This window comes from Lepisma saccharinum, chromosome 26, assembly GCF_977018435.1.
Source record: "Lepisma saccharinum chromosome 26, izLepSacc3.1, whole genome shotgun sequence".
NCBI classification, from domain to species: Eukaryota; Metazoa; Arthropoda; class Insecta; order Zygentoma; family Lepismatidae; genus Lepisma; species Lepisma saccharinum.
Window position 1 is genome coordinate 8,549,782 of NC_139254.1, and position 23,245 is coordinate 8,573,026.

The 23,245-nt window shown below is 42.0% G+C and overlaps 1 protein-coding gene across 2 annotated transcripts in view; it reads right to left on the reverse strand.

Moving 5' to 3' along the window:
* iav (transient receptor potential cation channel subfamily V iav) overlaps window positions 1-23,245 on the reverse strand; it is a 208,395-nt gene that overhangs the window by 40,753 nt on the left and 144,397 nt on the right. For both annotated transcript variants that reach the window (XM_083112163.1, XM_083112164.1), the window contains exons 8-9: window positions 6,654-6,769; window positions 5,191-5,424 (exon numbers count right to left, since the gene is read on the reverse strand). In XM_083112163.1, the coding sequence (XP_082968289.1) occupies window positions 5,191-5,424; window positions 6,654-6,769 (350 nt within the window). The remainder of the gene's footprint in view (window positions 1-5,190; window positions 5,425-6,653; window positions 6,770-23,245) is intronic.

Consider the following 23,245-nt stretch of genomic DNA (forward strand, 5'->3'; position numbering starts at 1 on the left):
CATTTTACTTTACACACACTTACACTATAAAAATGGCTCGTCTGGAGCATGATCACTCATCTCGCTGCCTTCTCTAACAGCTTTCCCCCGCCGTGCTCTTAATTCTCCCAGGTATTTCCCCACTTGCTGCCCCGCTCCCTTTATCTTTATTCTGCCTTCCAGCACTTCTATCTATCACCCCCTCCCTGTTAAGCTTTTCAGCCATTTGTCCCTTAGGTCAAGTGTAGAAGGGCAGTTCAGTAGGATATGCTTGTCAGTCTCCTCCCCATCGCACAAAGGACATATCGTTTCCCCTGCTTCGTGTCTCTTTCTTAGTTGTTTCCATCCCCCTAATCTGAACCATGCCAGCCCGCCTCTTTCATTTTTTCCCACAACCTGGATATATTTCGCTTTCCCCATTCTCTTACTCTTAGCTGTTCCCTGATTGAGGTCTTTGTTTGGCAATCTGCTATTACTTCTTGTCTGTCTATGCCCAGTAAACTGTCTCTGATTTGATTTTCTGTTGAGATGCCCCCCCCCCTTCCTCCCTCTTCCCATACCCAACCCATTCCGCTATTATATAAGAGATTTTTCACTTCCAGACCCCAGCTGTAAACGTTTTCCTCCCTTGTCTGTATTTCCAAACATTGTCCCCTCAGCGTAGTTTGGCCCTCTTGTGATAATCGCATCCAATATTTAACAACCCTCATCCGTGCTTGCACCGCGTCTCTGCTGAGGCCCAATTCCTTGTTAATCCCACAGTTGGCCGTGCCTCTGCTTACGCCCATTACTCTCTTATAAAATTCTGTTTGTATGCCAATTATTGTGTTTTCCCCCCTTAACACCCACAGTTTAATGTACCTAATACCATTGGTGAATGGAGGTTTTGAATGACCGGAAAAGGCATTTCAGGTGCCTTATTTATTGTCGAGCCACGGGTTATTGTTATATATATTGTTATACTTGTTCCTACCGAATAACTTGATGTACTGATTAGGGCCTTCCTGCAAGGGGGGGGGGGGGATTCGCAAAGCCTTAAATATTACGAACATTTGTGATTTAGCAAAACGATTTTAAACTTTATGCCATCAAAGAAATACTCATTCTTCATAATTCCACTTGCAAATAATACATTGATTGATTTATGTTACTGTGATTTTCTGCTACTGTTGCCTAATTACGAAAATAAGAATTAATGGTGATAAGATGATAATGATAATGGATAATCACAAACACACATCGACAGCGCAAAACACAAGTTCCATGCAACGTTGTTTTAAGCGTAGCGTACTTTTCGGTATGTGGAATCTAATCTTGTGGGTGTAGCTCATTCATACCCTATACTATGGACCAACTCGCTATTCATGGTAAGCTCAGAGAACTAAATGCATCATATCGATTGATGCACCAGAATGCATAGATTGATGTACTAAAGTGTGTTTTATGGCTTCTTCAAAGAATCAGATTCACATTTGATGCATTTGGGTGCATTTTTGTATGTCGTGAAAGAAATACCAAACTGCATCATTTGATTCAAGTGAGGATTTCTTTCAGTAGAGATGCACTTCAATGCATCAGTTCAAGACTGGATCAGCATGGCTAATGGAAAATGTATACCTGTCTCTGTATAGTAGCTGACGTTCTGCGAAGAATGGTTATGGTCATGACTGTACAAAAGAGTCTGCCTCGCGACTTCATCCAACACGTCCTTGCACAAATCGTACCTCTGCATTTCTCTACGCAATGTCCTCTCACCCTGTCCTCCCAGACATTCATTCCAATCGAATTTACTAAACAATGCCTAATCAGTTATCTGTAGTCTCTTCCTTGATTGCAATTGTTTACACCTGTTTACAACGATGGCGATCAAGGAAGCTCAGCAATGCCTGACAAGACATTCCTCAGATGTTTTCTAGATCGGGACATTCTTCTCGAATGTGACGATATTAATTTCCTCAGCCACACTTTTAACCTTCCCAACAATTTATCATCCATATTAGGAAACGATAACAAGTGGTTTTTTTTAACTTATGTTTTTAGCTTTTTGAGGAGAGCAGACCTTTTACACTGTTTCTAAGAAAGTTCTAAGCATTTCCTTACCATTTTAGTATTGTGTTTGTCCTGTGGAGGTCCCTTTAGAACCTTGCAATTTTAACCTTTGTGAAGGAACTTTTTACACCCATTTTTTTATCTGTCAGGCAAGGATTTTAGATAAGGAGATATTTCTCCGTATGCATTGAAGGGTGTAAAAATATCCATATCTGCCGACGTACCAAAAAAATTGTAATTCATTAATTAATTATAGTCCCATTACCTTTTCTTTGGGATTATACTTGCTGTGATTCCAGACGCCAGACCCTCGTTAGTCTGTAATACTGGGTGCACGTGGAACTGAGGTTCACACTTGACTTCCTTCTGAAAAGGCTAATCCTTACACACTCACCGAAGTGCAAATAAGTGGCAACTTACTTTCTCTATTTAATATTGAATACACCGATATTCAGGAACGTAGATAGGAATGTTTTTGGAATAAGTGTAGCATCGTTGATTTTCAAGATACAAACGTTTTATTAACACTAAAACCATCGTTATGAAATACAGTTTGGATTGGTAGACAGTGATGATTTTGGTATGGAAAGATGACGTCATTGTAGCTGCACACATCCGGAGAATATCCTCGAAGTCCCGCATTGTACTTGCCAACATTTGTCTGGCACAGCTATAATTCCTTCACGAATGGCAACTTTCAGCTCGTCGACTGAACGACGTTTTCGACTTGAAGTAACCCCACAGAAAGAAGTCGTAGACAGACAAATCTTGGGAGCGTGGGGGCCAAGAGACATAGCCGAAACGTGAGATTACGTGTTGGGGAGAGCAACAATGACGTCATCTTTCCGACATAATCTTCCATACTTAAATCATCACTCTATACCTATCCAAACTGCATTTCTTACCGATGGTTTTGGTGTTAATAAAACGTTTCTATCTTGAAAATCAACGACGCTACACTTATTCCAAAAACATGCGTTCTTTTTGCTCCACCCTGTACATGTATTTATATAAACTCTTCACAAAAAGTTTGGAATATAAGAAGAAAGAAATGGGAACAGAGACATTTATTGTAGCAAAAATGATACACCCTGTGATAGGACAAGTGCAAAAATAGAGGACAAGTGACGATGCCAACTTGCCAAGTTCACCAAAGCAACCAGATATAGTGAACGAAAAACAACCAAAATCAAGGGAAGGAAAAAACGTCTTCCCTATGAACTGTGCAAAACGGCCACAGTGTGTGACACACATAAAGTGAGTCCCTCAATAATGTGTATGGCCTCCTCTTGCACTGTGCAGTTCCCGCACACGTTGTGGCATCCCAGAGATGAGTGCATCGATGGCATCCTGTGGGAGACGGTCCCATTCAACCTGGGCAGCCTGGATGAGGTCTGGCAGTGATTGCGGAGGCTGTGGACGACGTGAAATGGCTTGCTTCAACATCGCCCACACATGCTCAATGCAATTCATGTCCGGGGAGAGTGCTGGCCCATCCATACGACGAACGTCAGCATCCTGCAGGAAATTGGTCGCTGGTGCTCCACGATGTGGACGTGCGTTATCGTCCACAAAGACAAAGTCGGCACCATACTGGTAGCGAAATGGAAGCACGAAAAGCCGTAGCACTTCATCCACATAGCGTCGAGACGTCAACCGCCCTTGCAGTGGAACGAGAGGTGTCCGTCGCCCGTACATGATACCTGCCCAAAACAAGATTCCACCACCACCAAAGGGATGGACTTCTTGCACATGCTGCTGCCTCCCGTGGCGTTGGCGACGTCGCCAAACACGTTGTTGTCGCGTATCAGGCCGCAAACAGATCCTTGTTTCATCGGAAAACATCACATTCCGCCATTGTTGCACATCCCACCTACGATGTTCATCAGCCCATATTCGTCTGTTCCGCCGATGGTGAGGTCGCAGTGGCACACGTCTCAGCGGCCTATATGACCTTAGTTCGACACTATGCAAACGATTACCCACAGTCTGGGTCGCGATACGAACGCCGGATGCTTGCAACAAGTCCTTTTGCAACTCCCGGGCAGTCGCTGTTGGCCTTCGGCGTGCAGTCACAGTAATGTATGCATCCTGACGGCGTGTTGTCACTCTTGGACGGCCACTTCTCGGCGTGTCTGATACACTGTTCGTGTTCCTGAATCGTTTCCATGTTTTGGATACCGCTCCTTGGGTGACCCCGACCACACGTGCAACCTGCGCCTGTGTACGCCCTTGTTGCAACAATGTCACAATTCTGGTGCGATCAAACTGCGTTATCACCATCGTTAACGCCAGATATCCATTTAACGCTTGCACTGCTTCGAAGACACTAGATTTGACATGCAGCGTGACGGCCAGGTAAACTCGGCCGGTACTGATAGGTTGTACCACATTGTAGATGGCGCTAGCTGTTGCCCGGATATGCACGTACATCACATGGTGTTCTGCCTGCATTCTTTTCTCATGTTTCCAACTACATTCCACCCGCACTGCGCCCTGCCCATGTCCTCTCTCCCCGACAAATGGAATATTCCAGACTTTTTGTGAGGAGTTTAGTTATATACTGTACATTATAAATTATACCTATACAAACGATAAAAATATACAATAGTTTGGAGGGATTTTATAACATCAGGTGATCTGGACCAGGAAATTTTCTAGTTATTTCCCTGTTTCTGCGTTGCTCTCAGGCTCACTCAGCCTCGTATCAATGGGTGTCTGGAGGTAAAGTCGGCCGGGCGTGATGTTGTTTATATCATCTCAACTTTGGCCGAGGTCAAGAATATGTGGAGCTCTACCTCCACATCTACCCATGTGCCTGCATGGCATGTGTGCATATGCACAATGGTACCTCTTAATCAAAATAAAATATCCTGTAAGAAAATGTTTAAAGTTTAGGGTAGAGCCAGTGCCCTCCGGCTGTCCCCTTAACGACGTTCCTGCCGACATTAATTACTCTGATGCTTTTCTGGCCATAATTGGTCACAAAGTTCAGATACCCTCCCGATTGAAAAGATCTTCGATATACGTTATACTTTTCGCACACGCTTGTAGCACATGACCCTATATGGCATCACAAAGTTAAGGTGAAAAGACCTGGCAACACTTTGGGTGAGCAAAAGAGTGGCAAAAACCGTAGAGTATAGAAGGGCAAAAACTCACCAGCTGCTTGAGGAAGCTCCAGAAGCCCTGGTTCTTTATTTCTTCTCCCTGCTGGAAGACCACGTAGGAGAGGACGCCGCAGCAGGTCCCGATCTCGAAGCCGTACCTGGCGATGTCCTTCCACTCTGTACCCCCCAGCAGCGGCTGCCGCTTGTCCGTGGGGCGCAGGTACACCGCCATGCTCATGAAGAACAGGTGCAGGAACAGGATCAGCAGCCGCTTCAAGAACTGGCGCTGCAACAGGGATTACAATTACATACACATTTGCTTTTCTACCCTACAAAACGAGGACGCTGTCAACTACACACATACACACACTTGATCGTTTGAGCTACAAAACGAGGACGCTATTAACTATACACACTTGATTGTCTGACTTACAAAACAAGGACGTTATCAACTACACACGCACACACACTTGCTTGCTCTACAAAACGAGGACGCTATCAACTGCACACACTTGATTCATGACCTACAAAACGAGGACGTTTTCAAATCACGGATAATACACGACTGTTCTTAATTTATTCGGTTTCGTTCTGTGTATATGGGATCATAGAAAAGCACCTCTTAAATATATGCATGCAGGGTAGAATTTAAGGGTTGTAAGGGGAGAAATCCTTGTTACTGCACCCCCTCTCTGGTTGCTATTTCTTGCACTTTGAACGAAAACTATACATATATAATTTACGTAATATCCCGATGATCCAAGAGTGATTAATGGAATTCTACTCCACTGGAAAAATCTTTAAATACCACACTGTATATATGCTGTTAAAAGTTAAACTCGAAGCACTGTACAGTGTGCCTCCACTGGGAATCGAACCCAGGTCCTCTTGATTACAAGTAGTTGGTGTTATGTGCGAGTGGAAATGGTGTGCCTAGTGGCGTATTCTGAAAATTTGACCCAGTTTACGGCAACAAATCTTTATTTATTGTATATATTAATTTGATGTAATAACAATAAAACAACAATGAAGGCTTTCAATCAAAACAAAAACATAAGTCCAACAACTTCATTCATTTCCGGAAATTTCTATATATAGGCGGAAAGTTTGTTTACTGGCTGTAAACCAGGTAAGATGGGAGAATACACCACTTGCGATACATTTCCACAATGTACAAAATAATTTACAGTAAAGAGAATAAAACATTAAATTGCTGTCTAAGGCAAACTCTTATGTCATCATTATACATTGATTCTCGACGTTACGGTTTATATACTTGCCGAAATAATGGCGCAACTTAATCCAAGATCGCATTATAATTCTCAACTTGTAATAAAGGGTGACCACAGAAAAACCTGAAAATTGACCTTAACGTTTTAGTTACGAAAATAATACTAGGGAATCAGAATTCTACAAGAGCAATAAGAGTATTCAAATTGAAAATGGACAATACCAACGCACCTACACTAATATGTCCAGTAACAATAATTTCAGAAATCAATACATATCAATTACCCGAGCAAATGTCTTCCATTTCTCCTCCAACAATCGCTGGATTATTCCACCATCCAACATATCCAAATGTTCCCCTTTCGTTCCATTAAGGATTATAAATAAGGCAGAGTTCCAATCTGAAATATATAAGTTTCATTAATTGTAGTACAAGTTTTAAGAGTTGACCCTACATATAACAGTGAAAGGAGCGAGTGTGTGACTAAGCAACCAGTCCTATATATTCTCTATATAGAAAGTTAATTACATAGGTACTTATATATTCCCACTCTAATCATAGCATGGCGGGTTTAAGAAATAGATGAAGGAACAAAGTATGTAGCAGAGGCGTCACCTGAACGCATGAGGCGCATGCGTCAATTGTGAATATAATATACAATCTGTGGAGAAAACGTAGTTTATAAGTGATTAATTAAGTGTATCATATCAATAGAACCGCCAAGTTAACACAGGCCTGCCACCTGTTGTTGTTTTCATAAAGTCGAAAAAATATAAGTTTATTATCTAATGAAACAACCATCAATAAGAGTGATTCTTGATATTAAAGGTCGAGTTTTCGAACGTGTATTTATTTTCGTTTCTCTCTCTCTCTCTCTCTCTCTCTCTCTCTCTCTCTCTCCCTCTCTCTCTCTCTGTATGTGTGTGTATGTTTTCTCTTTCATCAATCTTCTTTGTTCCCCTTCTTCCCTCTTTCAACCACTGCCAGTTTTTCATTTTCTCTTTATATGTCTATTCTCATTTATCCCCCCTCTTAGGCCTCCCAGATGGCGCAGTGGTAGCGTCGTCGCCTTGCAATCAAGGGGCAGAGCCGTAGCTGGGGGGGGGGGGGGCAGCGGGGCGGTCGCCCGGGCGCTGATGGAAGGGGGCGCCGAACCGCAAGAAGAAAAACATTGAAAATTACTTGTAGTAAAGGATGCATGCGATCCCCTCGAAAGTTTTGGCGCCCTATTAAAACATTGAACGCTGGTGCCAAGACTGGAATCTGAAAATAAATCCCGAGAAATCTGTTTTTATGAGGTTTACCCTCAAATCCAATTTTACAGCACCATCCTATAGATTATGCAACAAAATCATCCCGTTCGTACAACAGCACAAAGGTCTTGGAGTCATTTTCGACAGCAAACTCACTTTCAGCCACCACATAGATTACATAACTTCGAGAGCCATGAAAACCCTTGGGCTAATTTACAGATTTACAGATATCACACATGTTTCTGCCCTCAAAACCTACTTTACATCGTGCGTCGTACCTATTCTTGAATATGGTTCCTGTATTTGGTCAATGGCCTGTGATAGCAATATAAAGAGAACGAACAAAGTGGTAAATTTCTTTATCAGAATAGTCAAACATAGATGCCCAGCCCTTGCAAACTTTTCCAAACATGAAATTCTATCCACTCTTCAAATTCACGATCCGTCCCTTCGCCGTCAAGTTTCAGATCTAACTTTTCTTTTCAAAATCATGAATGGACAACTTTTCACTAACGAACTCTTGCCACATCTTCACATCCGGATCCCACGTACCAACAGAAAATACAACAACTTCTTTTATACAAAAACCTCAAGGCTATCCCTAGAACAAAGGTCATTTCTCTATAGGCTACAAACAAGGTACAATACACTAATTGATCCTCCAGGCTTCCATCTATCTAAGCAGGCTTTCAGAAATGCGTGCATCAAGCAGCTGAAGAGAAATTAATATTTGTTATACCCTTGATATTGTTTTATTATTATTGTTTAATTTTTATTATTTTTAATGTATTATTCTTGTTACATATGTGTGCGTGCTTCTCATTTGTTAATTTCTATTTTTCTCGCTGTTGATATCCTGATTTAAAATGGATTCTTTCTGTATTCAGGATTTCTCAAATAAATAACAAATAAATAAAATAATATCATTGCCAGTTTGCAAATATACTGATTTAATTTTTTTGCTCGCTGCGCTCATTACAAGCTCTTCTTTTAAACAAATAAAAGAAAATAAATAAATATCTAATATATATATTGATGAAGGAATTGGGAGCATAAAAGTCGAAACATTAATTTGCCTCAAACATCGCTCTGAAGCTCGCAAGTTGAACGCTCATTCACCCCACATTCCACCGGATGCAGAGCCGAGCAACAAGAATTTTCCACTCGGCTCTGCACGGTCAGCAAGGCAACGGCCCTCGCCAGCGGTGAGTGCACCTCCACTGTAAATTTCCATCTGCATCCAGGGATACCCCAGGTGCACAGTGGAGGTGCAAAGTCCACCAACCTATGACTCAAATCCAATGTATAAAACCGCTGGAGACAGTAAATCGATCTCTCACTTCGCTCCAATATCACCACCAAACTGATAGACGAGAAGAGGACGACGGCCTGCTGAGAGATCGCGACACTACGAGGCGGCAACAAGCGAGAAGTCCATAAGCGGTCCGGATTAAGCCAACCGAAGAATCTGCAAGAATAAAACAAGTCGCCGAATTGCCTGCCGTCTCTTATCGTCATCTTCGATCTCTCCAGCGGACACCTGTCACCGTCGCCGACGCCAGAAGCCCAGGGCCAGACCAACAGCAAGGGGTGAGTAGCGTTCAACAACACAGGCTCCCAACAATCCTTCATCAGCCTCCTTAAGGGTAGAGGTGGTTAGCCAAGTCAAACTTAAGACCTATTGTATTTATCTGAGCTACGTCCCGGCGTGACTCGATCCCGTACCTTACCCGACGTCACGCTACATGGTGGAGATAGCCGGCTCCACTCCGTGGAATTGCAGAAAATTTTAATTTTTTTTTACGTCACTCAAAACCCCATAATTTAAAATCCCCGCCGCACACAGTAGCAACCCTAGAAATTCTTCTTTTTCGATAATACACTTCGTATTATAAACTCCCCACTCGTAAAATTTCTCTTCCGCTCACTATCCTTCATTTCTTGTGAATAAGTGCATAAAAATTCCCCCTCCCTAAATTCGCATGAACGAATCCCAAATTATTCTTCACGAAGAGCTAGACCGTTCTCTTGACCAGATTCTCTCCTTAGCCTCCGCTATTAATTCCCCCGCTCCTTCCCCCAGAATAACCAGATCCAAGGCTCAACATCCCGATTATCCCCAGTTTTTAGGTGGTCTAGAAACACCCAAACGAAAAAAGAAACACCCAGAACCCCAAACCAGTACACCTAAAACTAACACCCCTACCACCATCAATCCATCCCCGTCAATAATGTCCGTAAATATACCCCATGGTTTATACCCCGCCCCCTTCACAGGAAAAAAACCCTCAAGAAGTTGAGCAGTTTTTTGAAAAGTTCGATAGCATTGCGGGCGCTTTGGCGTGGGAGGAAAATAAAAACGCGAAATGTTGCCATTGTTCCTCGCAGACATAGCGCTCACATTTTTGAACGATCTCAAGAAGCAGCCAAACTTCAACACCCTCACCTTTCCGCAAATCAAAAAAGAATTAATTTCATTATTTAAAGGCAGTCACTTAGTCAGCATGCCCATCCAAATTTTATTAGAGACAAAGCAGGAAATTAACCAGCCCATTCATGATTATGTTATTCGTAAGAAAAATCTCGTCCTTCAATTCTTCCCGCAAGCGACGAACCCTCAAATCCTTTCCTATGTTGTGTCGGGACTTCGATCTAAACACATCGCTGCGATAGGAGACAAAGAGTTCACCGACACAAGTTCTCTTATTGCACATCTGCAGAATCAAGAAAGGCAAGACATGCTGATTCAAGCTAGACGCAATGAGGAACAAAGTGAAGCGATGAAACTGATAGATGCCGCTAAGTACATGCACTCCATTTACGCAACAGCCTCCCCTCAGTTTCCCAGCTGTACGCAACCACAGGTCAGCAACACGCATCCTTTCCCCACACCTCAGCCTGCTTCGTCATTTGTGACGTATTCCCCCCCTACCCCCCTCCCGCAGATCTCTCAAGCTCCATACAACTTTCTTCCGCAGCAATCTTATCAAGCTACACCAGCTCTCCCGACCAACTCATGGCAAGTCCAAACCACGCCCACAGCCCCTCCTTCCCTCCCCTCCAGTCAAGCTCCACACACGCAGTCCACTAGTTCTACCAGCGCGGCCGTTTCCCAGTCTTGCAACGCAATTTTGCCATCTGGCGGTTCAACAGCGAACCAACTAGATTCAGTCACGAACCAATTGCAAACCTTAACATTAGAAAATAAAGTTGAAGCGTTGTGTCACACTGTCCAGAACCTGGCAGATCAAATACAATCAAATAACAGTAATCAATTTCAGACCCGGCCTACTTTTTACGGCCAGAGGAATGGCAATCGCAGAGGTTCTACTCGCGGCATGAGACGTAATTTCAGATCTCGAGGTGGAAATAATAACTCAGCCGGGGGGCGACAAAATTCACAGTTTTCGCAATGCCAGATCTGTTTCCGTTCAAATCACTCTACCAGGGACTGTTTTTATAACCCAAACAATGAAAACAAGGACGATTTAAACTGAAAAACCGTGTGAATCGATGGGACGGATCCACACGCAAGACAAAATTTGACACAGTTCCTATCCTTGAAAAAAAACAACCTATTCTTCATTCAAGCTCATGTAAATAATAACCCACTAGAAATTATGATTGACAACGCAAGCCAGATTAGTATTTGTCCTCAGCATTTAATTCCACCCAATGCAAAGAAAATTCAAATGCACAGCATTATTAAAGGCGTCACTGGTAACAGACTTCCTATCTCTGAAATTGTAATACTCCCCCTTCACATAGGAAGATATAGGTACTCCCACCCTTTTAGAGTTGTGCAATCCAAAGAATTACCTCCTCTCCTTGGCAATGACTTCTTGAAGACACAAAATTGTGACATTTCACTTAGTACTAACCTGTTAACTCTTAGACGTTTAGGCCATATTCCAAACTATAACCTTCCCACAAAATCACACACCTACACCATCCCTGATGTAATTTTTTCTAAACTACACCCTACTAGCAACCAACACAGTTTAGTAACAATCCCAGAAAATGTAACCCTACAACCTAGAACCCGAACATATGTTTCAGTTTCCATCACTCCCCCCTCCCCCACAATATCCTACTCACACCCTCTCAGGAAACACTCCTTACATACAATATCCTCATACCCCATGCTCTCCTTAACACTTCTGCCCCTCTGTTACTAATTCATAACCCCGCAGAGAAAGCAGTCACACTCAAATCCAACACCCCACTTGGCCAAGCAACCCCATGTGACATTCTAGTAGACATGACAGACGCATCCAACACTGATACGACTACCACTACATACGCATGCACAGAAGACAATACAGAAAACACAAGACTGAAGGAAAGTCAGAAAAAATTTGACCCATCTTGCATTAGTATTAACCCTGACTTATCAGAGGCAGACAAACAAAAAATCATAAAGTTAGTATTTGCTTATGCTGATGTTTTAGCTTGGAAAGGCGATAAACTCACCACAACCCCAATTTATGAGTACGACATTGACATTGGCGACAATCAACCTCCCTATATGAGACAATACCCCATCCCTTTGAATCTTAGAGAGCAAATGAAAATTGAGCTTAACAAGCTCTTACAAGATGGAATCATTCGCAGGTCAGAAGGTAGTCCATTCCGACACCCAGTTCTCTTAGTGCGCAAGCGAGACAATTCGTTCCGTGTGGTGTCTGACCTTCGGGCGCTGAATAAAATTATTCAGCCCTCTTCTCTCCCAACACCTAACATTGATAACATTTTAGCAGACATGGCAGGCAAGAAATATTACACAACCCTTGACCTTAAATCGGCATTTTTTCAGGTAAAATTAACAGAAAGGTCAAAGAAGATGACCTCATTTGCAATTAGTAATTGTGGAAATTACGAGTATGAAGTACTGCCAATGGGATTGAAGACAAGTAGTCAGGTCATGAACAATGTAATGTCTATGGCTCTATCTGGCATAGATAGTTCCGAGATATCTGCATATACGGATGACATAATTTGCTACACAAACTCAGTTGACGCAATGCTACAAGTTTTACATAAAGTCTTTGCTAAATTACGTGCAGCCAATTTGAAACTAGGGCCAAATAAATGTAAATTTTGCTTTGAAGAAATTCCAGTCTTAGGCCATCTTGTGTCGCAAAAGGGATTCCAAATTTCTGATCACATCCTGCGTGCAATCAAAGAATTCCCTCCACCTAAATCTAAGAAGAATTTGAAATCTTTCCTAGGCATATGCAATTTCATCAGACGCTATGTACAAGGGTTTGCGGAACCCGCAGAATGTTTGTTCAAATTACTCAAAAAGAAAGTAAACTTTCATTGGCATGAAGAGCATCAGAAAAACTTTGAGGCATTAAAAGATAAAATTATTTCCGCACCCATTCTTAGACCTTATGACCCAAAGCAAACTTCATGCGTATACATCGACGCGTCCTACCAGGGTATGGGCGGTTGTCTTATGCAGAAGGATGATGATGGAGTACTACATCCGATAGCCTTCTGCAGCAGACACCTTACAGACACTGAGAAAAAAGCAGATGTCTTTTCTCTTGAAATTGCAGCTGCCTTTTATGTCCTAAAATCATTCAAATTCTTCTTAATCAACACACCTTTTATAGTTTTCACAGATAACCATGCATTGTCTTACCTTAGAACAACAAAACAGTTGTCCGGGGTCCTTGCTCGAAGATCCCTCTTCTTCCAAGAGTTCGACTTCCAAATCCACCATATCCCATCATCACAGAATGGTATTGCTGATGCATTATCGAGGAATCCTGTAGACCCAGCCCCTTCCTTGCCCAACGACACAGCACAAGACACTTCCCTTGACACAGACGAGGAGGACATACTAAATCAAGTCTTCATGTTACAATCTGATGACTTTGACATAGGTACGGCACAAAGAGAGGACCCATACTTACAAGCATTAATCAAAATTCATGAAAACCACCCAGATGCTGATCACAAATTAGAGAAAACAGCCTACTCATTTGTTCTTGACAATGGAATCCTTTATAGGAACACTAAATTTTCACCAGGCTATAGAAGACAGTTATGTATTCCCCAAAAACTCAGAAAAGAAGTGTTTCAATTAATTCACTGTAACAAAATGATGGCCGCACATCAAGGTGCTGCTAAAACATACTCCCATCTCTCTTTACGCTACTATTGGTCTAATCTAAAGAAATATGTGTACGCTGCAGTACGCAAATGCACTGAATGTCAAGTAGCAAAAAGAGCTCACGGAGCCATACAACATACACTGCAAACGAGCCCACCCGCTAGTCATCCCTTTAGCCAAATACATATTGACGTGTGTGGACCACTGACTTCAACCTCTGACACAGGACACAAATACTTTCTATCCGTTGTTGACAATTGTACCAGATTTGCCATAACTACAACCCTCCCCAACCATGATGCCAACTCAATAGCTAACGCCCTTGTCTCGCATGTTTTTCTCATTTTTGGTCTTCCAGAGACGATTATGCTTGACAGGAGCTCCCCGAACTGTAGCAAATTAATACAGGAATTATCCAAAATTACTGGTGTCACATTAAAATTTGTTGATACCGCTGCCCACTTCAGAAATGGTGTAGTCGAATCATCTTTTCACTACTTGAAATCCATCATGAAAACTTATGTGGTACAAAAACAAGGTAAATGGCATGAACTTTTGGCTAGCGCGACCCATGCCCACAATGTAAGTACACATCTTGGCATGAACAACTCCCCCTATTTTTTGCTATTTGGACAACACCCTAGGTTAATTGCAGATGCTGTTCTCCCTACTAATCCCAACACCACTATCCACTCTAATGAACAGAGAATAGAACAACTCCAAGCCGCTCGAGAACTAGCACACAAACATTTAGCAAAGCGATTTGAGCAGCAAAAACAATGTGCCGACAAAAAGACACAACAAACAACCTACTCCCCTGGACAATTAGTGTATATTTTGGAATTTTGGACACTACCCCCTCATCCCCACGTACCCAAGGCATTTTCCTCCTCCTACAAATTTCGAGGGAAAATAATTTCACAAAACGACGCCAATTCCTATTTGGTGGAATACACCGATGGTCGTGGCAAACTGAAAACTGATGCTATCACGATTCACCGTTTGAAAACAAGGCACCTTGACTCGGACGAGTCTGTCACTTAAATATTCAATTTTTCACCGTTGCACAGTCCATTCACACTTTATAAATATTCTTTTCGCACCCTTATGTCAATATAATACTTGTATTTCGCATTTTTTTCCCTTCGCAACGCGATTTTTTCACCAAGCCGCACACAACAACGAGCACATGTAAAAACGGAAGTTCCGACATTTTGATTCACATAGTACCCTCTTCTTCCTGTTCCCTCCTCCTCAAATACTGTACACATAAAAGAGTCGGGAATTAACTTTAAAAGCAAGTTCGAAGACTAAAATAAACTTTTAATATTCCACAAAATAATAATAAAGAAGTAGAAAGTAAAAACTGCCAATCAGGAACGTAGTCTCTCATCTGACTACTGGTTGAGTACGTGAATTTTCACTCGCTTGAGACAACGCGATTTTTTTTTCTGTCTGCAGCAAGCAGATGGTCAAAAAAAAAAAAACTCGCACAAGTATCTGCGCATGCGCGACCTTCCCGTAGACGAATCTCGCACAGCTGACGATGTAGCAATCGCCTCGGCTCCAGCAAATACATCGCGGCGCGCAAAACGTAAACAAATGGTAATAAAATACAAACAAATAAAAATGCAGAAGTTTATATTATAAACTATTCAGTCTCGAGAATCTCTTGCATTACAGCTTGTTATTCCTTCTCTTTTCAAATTTATCATTAGTGCTCTTTTACCTTTTTATTTGAGTAGCTAACTCGGAAAACATTTTTTTCATCACAAATCTCATGCTTAATACATATTTTTTTTTATGCAAACTCAGTTTTAAATTTGTATCTTTGTCCCTTTCAGGGTTCACTACCGACAATGGCAGTAATGTTACTACTTTCCCTTTTTTCCCTCATTTTTTCGGTCACCACGGCGACTGAACATGTGAAAATCATCTCGGGAATTTATCTGAAAGAACTACCAGGAACCATCCCTTATCATTATACCATCCCCATCTACTATAATGTGAAATTAGAAATGCCTAAACCCCAGCACTTCCCATCAACACTACATAATGCCATGTGCAACAAAGGCGACGAAGATTCCAACCAATGTAAACTTGCGGTCCAACTCCAAAATTTTCATTCACACCTTTTTTCACACCTTTCCCTCTTCACAAGACCCACTCCCAACACTTCCGTAGTTAGACAAAAACGTGCACTCCTTGGCTTTATAAGTAGCATTGCTAACTATTGCTGTGATTTTGCCACTACTAAGCAACTAGAACCCTTATTCCAAAATGCTCATGAAGTAAAACAAACGATATCTAACATTAAACTACAACTGCAAGCTAATCATATTTTCTATCAAAATTTAACTGGTGAAATTCACTCTTTCCAACATCAGATTGAGGATGTTTTTACTGAATATGCTAACCACTCTGATAGTTTGGCTAGAAATCAGGCAGCATTAATTAATAAACTCAAAAATTTAACAATCAAAGATGCGCATCAAGCACAGGCATATCTCATCGAATTTATGACCCTAACCTTACAGCTTAGCCAAATTTTCACCCTTTTTGAATATGAGAATACCATTAACAATTGTAAACATCATTTTCTCTCTGAACATGTAGTATCTAAAACAACACTGCACCGAGACTTGAAAAAGATTCAAAAAAATATTCTTCCTACTGGATTTGATATAGCGATTCCTCTCACCCTTATTGACATGTATTATCAGATACCACTGTCCCAATGCAGAATTTCTGCTGATGCTGTCAATATTGAGTTGAAGGTGCCTATCACTTCCGCTCAGAAGAAATATAAACTTTATTTAGCAATCCCTGTCCCCTTTTCATATCAAAATTTAACATGCGTAGTGTCGCATAATCCATCGTATATCGCCATTGATGATTCTCATAATGTTGTCACTATTAGCGGTACAGACCTTGAAAATTGTCAGGTCCATACACGGAAATTGTGCCTTCTGCCTTCTCACACAGGAAGACACGATGGGCTCAATTTCTGTTTTTCCAAATTGATTCAAGCAACAACCGTGGCTGATACGATGAATGGGTGTACCTACACATGTCACGAATCCCACCTCACTGATGTGGTCAAATTAGATTTGAATGTTTATGCAATAATTAATCCTCCTCCTACCATCACCTTTTTTTATGCTAATGGCTCCACTTTACATTATAATCTTACCACTTTTCACGAACCCGGTGCAGTATTGTTACACGTGGCTTGCCGTACAGATGTACTTATCACCCCCGATATCAAAATTCATGCTATCTTTCCTTGTGGTTTCGATCATTCAACAATCCACCGAACAATTCATATCCTTCCTGCTGCCTGGACCAACAATCCCAATTTTCTACTCGACACCCATTATAAGATTTCCCCCCTTGTGAATGCAACGGCTCTTTATCATAAACAATGGACATTTCATATCCCTCACCTTAACCTCTCCCAATATAAAGTTCTTGACATCCCTCCTATAACTCCACTTTACAGACATGCGGATTTTCCTATCATTATAATTTTTGTCTGGCTCACATGTCTCACTCTAGGTGTCATATACCAATTTAAACTTCTCCACATTCCCCTTTTCTTATGTTTTACTTCTAAGGCTCGTGCACTTACCCCTCAAGACCTTGTAAAATCTCCTGCACATACAACCACCTATCTCTTCTTAATTTTCATAGCTCTGCTGCTTCTCTGTATTTGCATTACCTACATGTACTTACGTCTAAAACGTCACACTTCTTGCTGTTCATGTTGTCACCGGCGAACCCCATCTCCTCCTAAGACATGTTCCGTCCCTATTATTAGTTCTCCTATTTCCGTAGCTGCTATATCTCAACGTCCCGCACATTCCCCACCTCCCCCTCCCACTCGTCGTCAACTTACAACTCCCACTCGCTTAGCTCCTCCTCTTCCCACACGTATCACCTTCGATGATGGCTACTGTCTAACCACCCCTGTCATTTCACTTATGTCACCTTCGACTCCAACCTTTACTCTTCCGCACTTAGGCGAACACCTTTTATTATAACTTCCCCTTCCCTACGCTTGTCGGCTCCCCCTTGCACAACGTCACCATCTGGCCATACTACACTCACGGCGTTCTCAAGCTTCTCTTCGGCAGTTCCGCATAGAGCCAGTCACCCAGCAGTCGGTCAGCGAGGAATTATCATGGCGCAGCAGTCATCCTGGAGCAGCTGTACAAGCAGCCAGCCAGCAGCCATCTCTTGCAGACATCATGCCGCCAGCCAGCCAGCAGATATCTTATTTCAGCTCATCATGCAGCCCGCCAGTCGGCCAGTGGACATCATGCAGACACCATGCAACCAGCCAACCAGCTGACATCTTATTGCAGACATCATGCAGTCCTCATGCGGCTCATCATGCAGACATCATGCAGCCAGCCAGCCAGCAGGCATCCTATTGCAGCCAGCCAGACACCATGCAGACATCATGCAGCCAGCCAGTCAGGAGCCTTCCCATTGCAGCAGACATCATACAGCCAGGCACCCTGCTCATATTCTATTGCAGACATCATACAGCCAGCCAGCCAGCACATATTCTATTGCAGACATCCTGATGCAGACATCATGTAGCCAGCCAGCCAGGAGACCTCCTATTGCAGCAGACATCATGATGCAGACATCATGCAGCCAGCCAGCCTGGAGCCTTCCTATTGCAGCAGACATCATGCAGCCGGCCAGCCAGCAGATATCTTATTGCAGCACACGATGCAGACATCATGCAGCCAGCCAGCCAGGAGCCTTCCTATTGCAGCAGACATCATGCAGCCGGCCAGCTAGCAGATATCTTATTGCAGCACACGATGCAGACATCATGCAGCCAGCCAGACACCATGCCGCCATCCTGCAGCAAGCACATAAACATGTAGCCAGCAGACCACAGGCAGCCTGCAGCTCAGCATACCACCAGTAGTCAGCATTCCAGCTGAACATGCAGCCAGACCCGTGCAGTACAGCTATGCCGACAGCTCCAACTTTTTTATTTTTTTTTATTTTTCCACATTATTATATACAGGGTTTTTATTTTTCTTTACTCAATGTACTTTCAATTATTATTTCAAAATATACTCTCCATAACCATCTCTACTCTGCTTCGTAACCACTCACAGTGGATACATCTTGGCCAGGGGAATGATGAAGGAATTGGGAGCATAAAAGTCGAAACATTAATTTGCCTCAAACATCGCTCTGAAGCTCGCAAGTTGAACGCTCATTCACCCCACATTCCACCGGATGCAGAGCCGAGCAACAAGAATTTTCCACTCGGCTCTGCACGGTCAGCAAGGCAACGGCCCTCGCCAGCGGTGAGTGCACCTCCACTGTAAATTTCCATCTGCATCCAGGGATACCCCAGGTGCACAGTGGAGGTGCAAAGTCCACCAACCTATGACTCAAATCCAATGTATAAAACCGCTGGAGACAGTAAATCGATCTCTCACTTCGCTCCAATATCACCACCAAACTGATCGACGAGAAGAGGACGACGGCCTGCTGAGAGATCGCGACACTACGAGGCGGCAACAAGCGAGAAGTCCATAAGCGGTCCGGATTAAGCCAACCGAAGAATCTGCAAGAATAAAACAAGTCGCCGAATTGCCTGCCGTCTCTTATCGTCATCTTCGATCTCTCCAGCGGACACCTGTCACCGTCGCCGACGCCAGAAGCCCAGGGCCAGACCAACAGCAAGGGGTGAGTAGCGTTCAACAACACAGGCTCCCAACAATCCTTCATCAGCCTCCTTAAGGGTAGAGGTGGTTAGCCAAGTCAAACTTAAGACCTATTGTATTTATCTGAGCTACGTCCCGGCGTGACTCGATCCCGTACCTTACCCGACGTCACGCTACAATATATATATATATATATATATATATATATATATATATATTATTTGTTTGTTAGTGAGGATGTGTTTTACAACTTCTTAGTGAATAGTTCCAATAGTGTATGCAGTAGTAAAAATACTATTGGCGTAAACTGCAGTCTGAATGTCGTAACAACTGTACTAAATTTTGCTAATCTCTCTTCAAAAAAGCTATTTTATTTAAAAGAATACGTCGTGATGGTTTTTGGCTCTTTCAATGATCTTTCCAGGCAGCTTTCAAATAGCTAAAAGGTGTACAGGACGAGAGTACACGTCACTTAGAACAACAATAATAAATAAAAATCTATGCTGCTTGGCATAGAGACACAACAATACTCGGACGTCTTTGATCTTTGTCAGCAGTGGCTGCGTTCTCATATGCGACAATGACCCATTCAGAGCATTACGATAAACAAAATTTGCGAAACAAAGGCAGCGACCGGGGAAAAAGGGAATCAGAATTGACACTCTCATAACTTCACAAAAGCACTCATGCTATTCTAGTTTAGATGTAGCTACTACGAACTATACACTCACCTTGCGAGGACTATTGTATAGTCAACGTGCTTTTGATGAAGCTGTGTGTATCCGAAATTGTGTAATTATTATAGGTGATGTCTTCCAAGAAACTTTCTGGGGCTCGAAACAGGTAAAGAAAGAAGATAAGAGAGAAAGAGGACATTAGAAGTGCAACGATTTTATCTAAGTTTTTCAAGAGAAATGTTGAATCCACAGACGCTAACGAAGATTCTTCAGCGCCGGAAATTGAAACTACACGACTGTGAAGAGTCAATCGACAACTAGGTGGTCTTCAAAGCAAACGCAGTACAATCTCTAAGTACCCAATTTCGGATGTCTGTGCAGCTTTGGAGGAATTATGTGAGCTCTCAAAAGAGTCACCAGAAACAGTACACGGTGCCAAATGCTTGCTACACAGCCTTAAGAAGTTTAACTTTCTTGTGTTCTTATTCTGCTGGGCTGATATCCCTCGAGCTATTAACGACGGTAATCTGCAGCTACAAGACAAATCTGGTACAGTAGATATAAAGGTGTGTCACTTACAGGGAATGCAAAGCATTCTGTCTGCCAATCGGGAAACAATTGTGACGAACGCTTTTGAGAAAAGCAAACGGATCTGTGATGATATGAACATTCCAAGTAGAGAACAGCGTCCCCAAAAGAAAACCAACTTTTTCGATGAAGTTGCAGAAGATGAAAGTGTAGCCATAACTGAAGAACAAAAATTTAGGAAGAGCTTGTTTTATGCATTGGATTAAATTTTGTCACAAATAGGCGATCTATTCAAGCTAATGAAAGGAGTTTTGGAGGATTTTTCCGTAATTATTCCAAGCAATATGGCAGTTATGTCAGAAGAAACGTTGAGAAAGGGAGTCTTTGATCTGGCTTTATTACACCCCGAGAATATCAACGGAAGTGAGTTACTTCATGAGCTATTGTTTTTTTAACCATCATGCGCAAGCATATTTAAAAGACTTTCACTTGGAATGCTTGTCGGAATTGCCACCACTTGCTGCTCTCTCATTAATTCGTAAAGTATCACGTATGGAGTTGTACCCTAATTTTGTCACTGCATTGAAACTATTGTTAACTCTACCTTCGTCTGTTGCATCTTGTGAAAGGAGTTTTAGTAAGCGAAAGCTTATATAGAATTACTTGTGTTCTTCCTTGAGTCAAGAAAAGCTGACTAACCTGGCTATTTTGTCTGTTGAGAAGTACAGAGTTCAATCACTTGTGTTCCATGAAGTTATTAATGACTTTGCTGCTCGAAAGGCAACAAGACTGAAACACCGAGAAGTCAATAATGATCCTTCATTCAGAAGAATACGTGTATACGTACAAACAACTCGGTAGTTGTAATTGCTACAATTATTAGCATAAATGAAACGTCAATTTGAATGAACGACATTATTTAAGTGAGGCACAACAACAAATGCTTCTACCGTCCCTTAAAGAAAACAATGGTAGAAGTTTGACAAGGCGAGTGTAGGGGGCGCCGAAATTCATTCTCGCCCCGGGCGCAGAAATCTCTAGCTACGGCTCTGTAGCTGGACTACTAGCGGCCTCCCCGAATGCGCAGTGGCAAGAGCTTGGTCGTCTTTTAATCAAAGGGTCCCGGATTCAATTCCCGGTGGAGGCACATAGTGGTTCGGATTTCACTTTAAACTGTAGGTCCATTCCCGACTAGCCTTTCTGTGCATAAAGTGGACTTAAAACACCAATTCAGAATCAGTCTATCAAATCCTCCGCTCTTTCTTTACATTTTTCCTTTTCTTTGTTTACATTCCTCCTTTTCTTTGTATACATTATTCCATTTCTTTGTTTACATTCTTCCTTTTCTTTGTCTCCCCACTGTTCCTTTTCTCCTTCTTTCCACGTCTCTCAATGTGAGTAAGTGTGTGTGTCCAATTACTATTTCTCATTATCTTCCCTGCTTCTATTCCCCCCCCCTTCTGTGTCTCTCCCAATACTCTGTCCATCTACCTACCATTGTCTTCATTAATAACCAGTTGCAAGATAACCCGTATATGGCAATTAAAGGCCACACTGCATTAGAACAATTTTTGCATTAATTTATTTAGTAGGACAGCCGTTTTTTAAAACAAATTTTAATGATTGTAACTAGACATAAGCTAGATAATGGATAATACGGGTGACGGTTAGTTGCACCCCGAGAATACCTAAATGGGCGAGATGCACCGCTAAACTCTTCGAACCAAAGGGTCAGTTGCACCGCTAAACCCTTTCTCCGCTAATTTTCCCTTTACACTTTTCACAGGCTTAGAACTGTCATGGCTAAAAGCTCATGGAGTGTTTAAAAATTTGCGGATGGATTTCCTTTGTCTAATTTTACCTCTTTGTTTCAATTTTTTTTCTTCTTATCCTTCTTTGAACTGTAGTAGGAAATAGCCTTTAAGAAATCAAATCGTGTTAGTTTTTTGTTCTTATATTTCTGCTTCATTTTTTTCATATTTTCCATTCTCTGTTTCATTCTGTTTCTTTGTAACATCTGCACTATTTTTTAAAGCATATACATCAACCTGGGTCTGCTTAATCACTTCAATAAAAGCATAAATATTTGGATTATGTGCACTGAAATTCGAATTGGACAATGTTTGAAATTTCCATCGATAAATATCTTATCATTTTTACACAAAAATTGTAGATTAGAGGCACTTGAAAAACAAACAATACCCTTTTCTTTGTTATTAATTTGCAGCATTGCTTCTCCAGGGTTTGTTTAAATATCCAATGAAGTTAGAGCAGAATGCACTTCTTTTGAGTTTTGGGGAAGAGGTTGTAACACTGCACGCCGTGTTCGACTCAATTTTTTTCTTATATATTCCATATCTTTTACACCGAATTCGTCTGTAAAACCTGAAGGTGCATCACTTATTTCCCTTCTAATTAGTTTTTGTGGCCGTTCGTTCAATTCGTCGAGAGCTTTACTTTTAACACTATTCGAGGTGGCTTGTCTTTTCAAGTTCTCATCGGAGGCCATGATTATGGTTCACATCACATTTTACAATAACTGTGGCATTTCCGTCCGTATAAATCCTTGCTAAGCAATTTCTTTTTACGCAT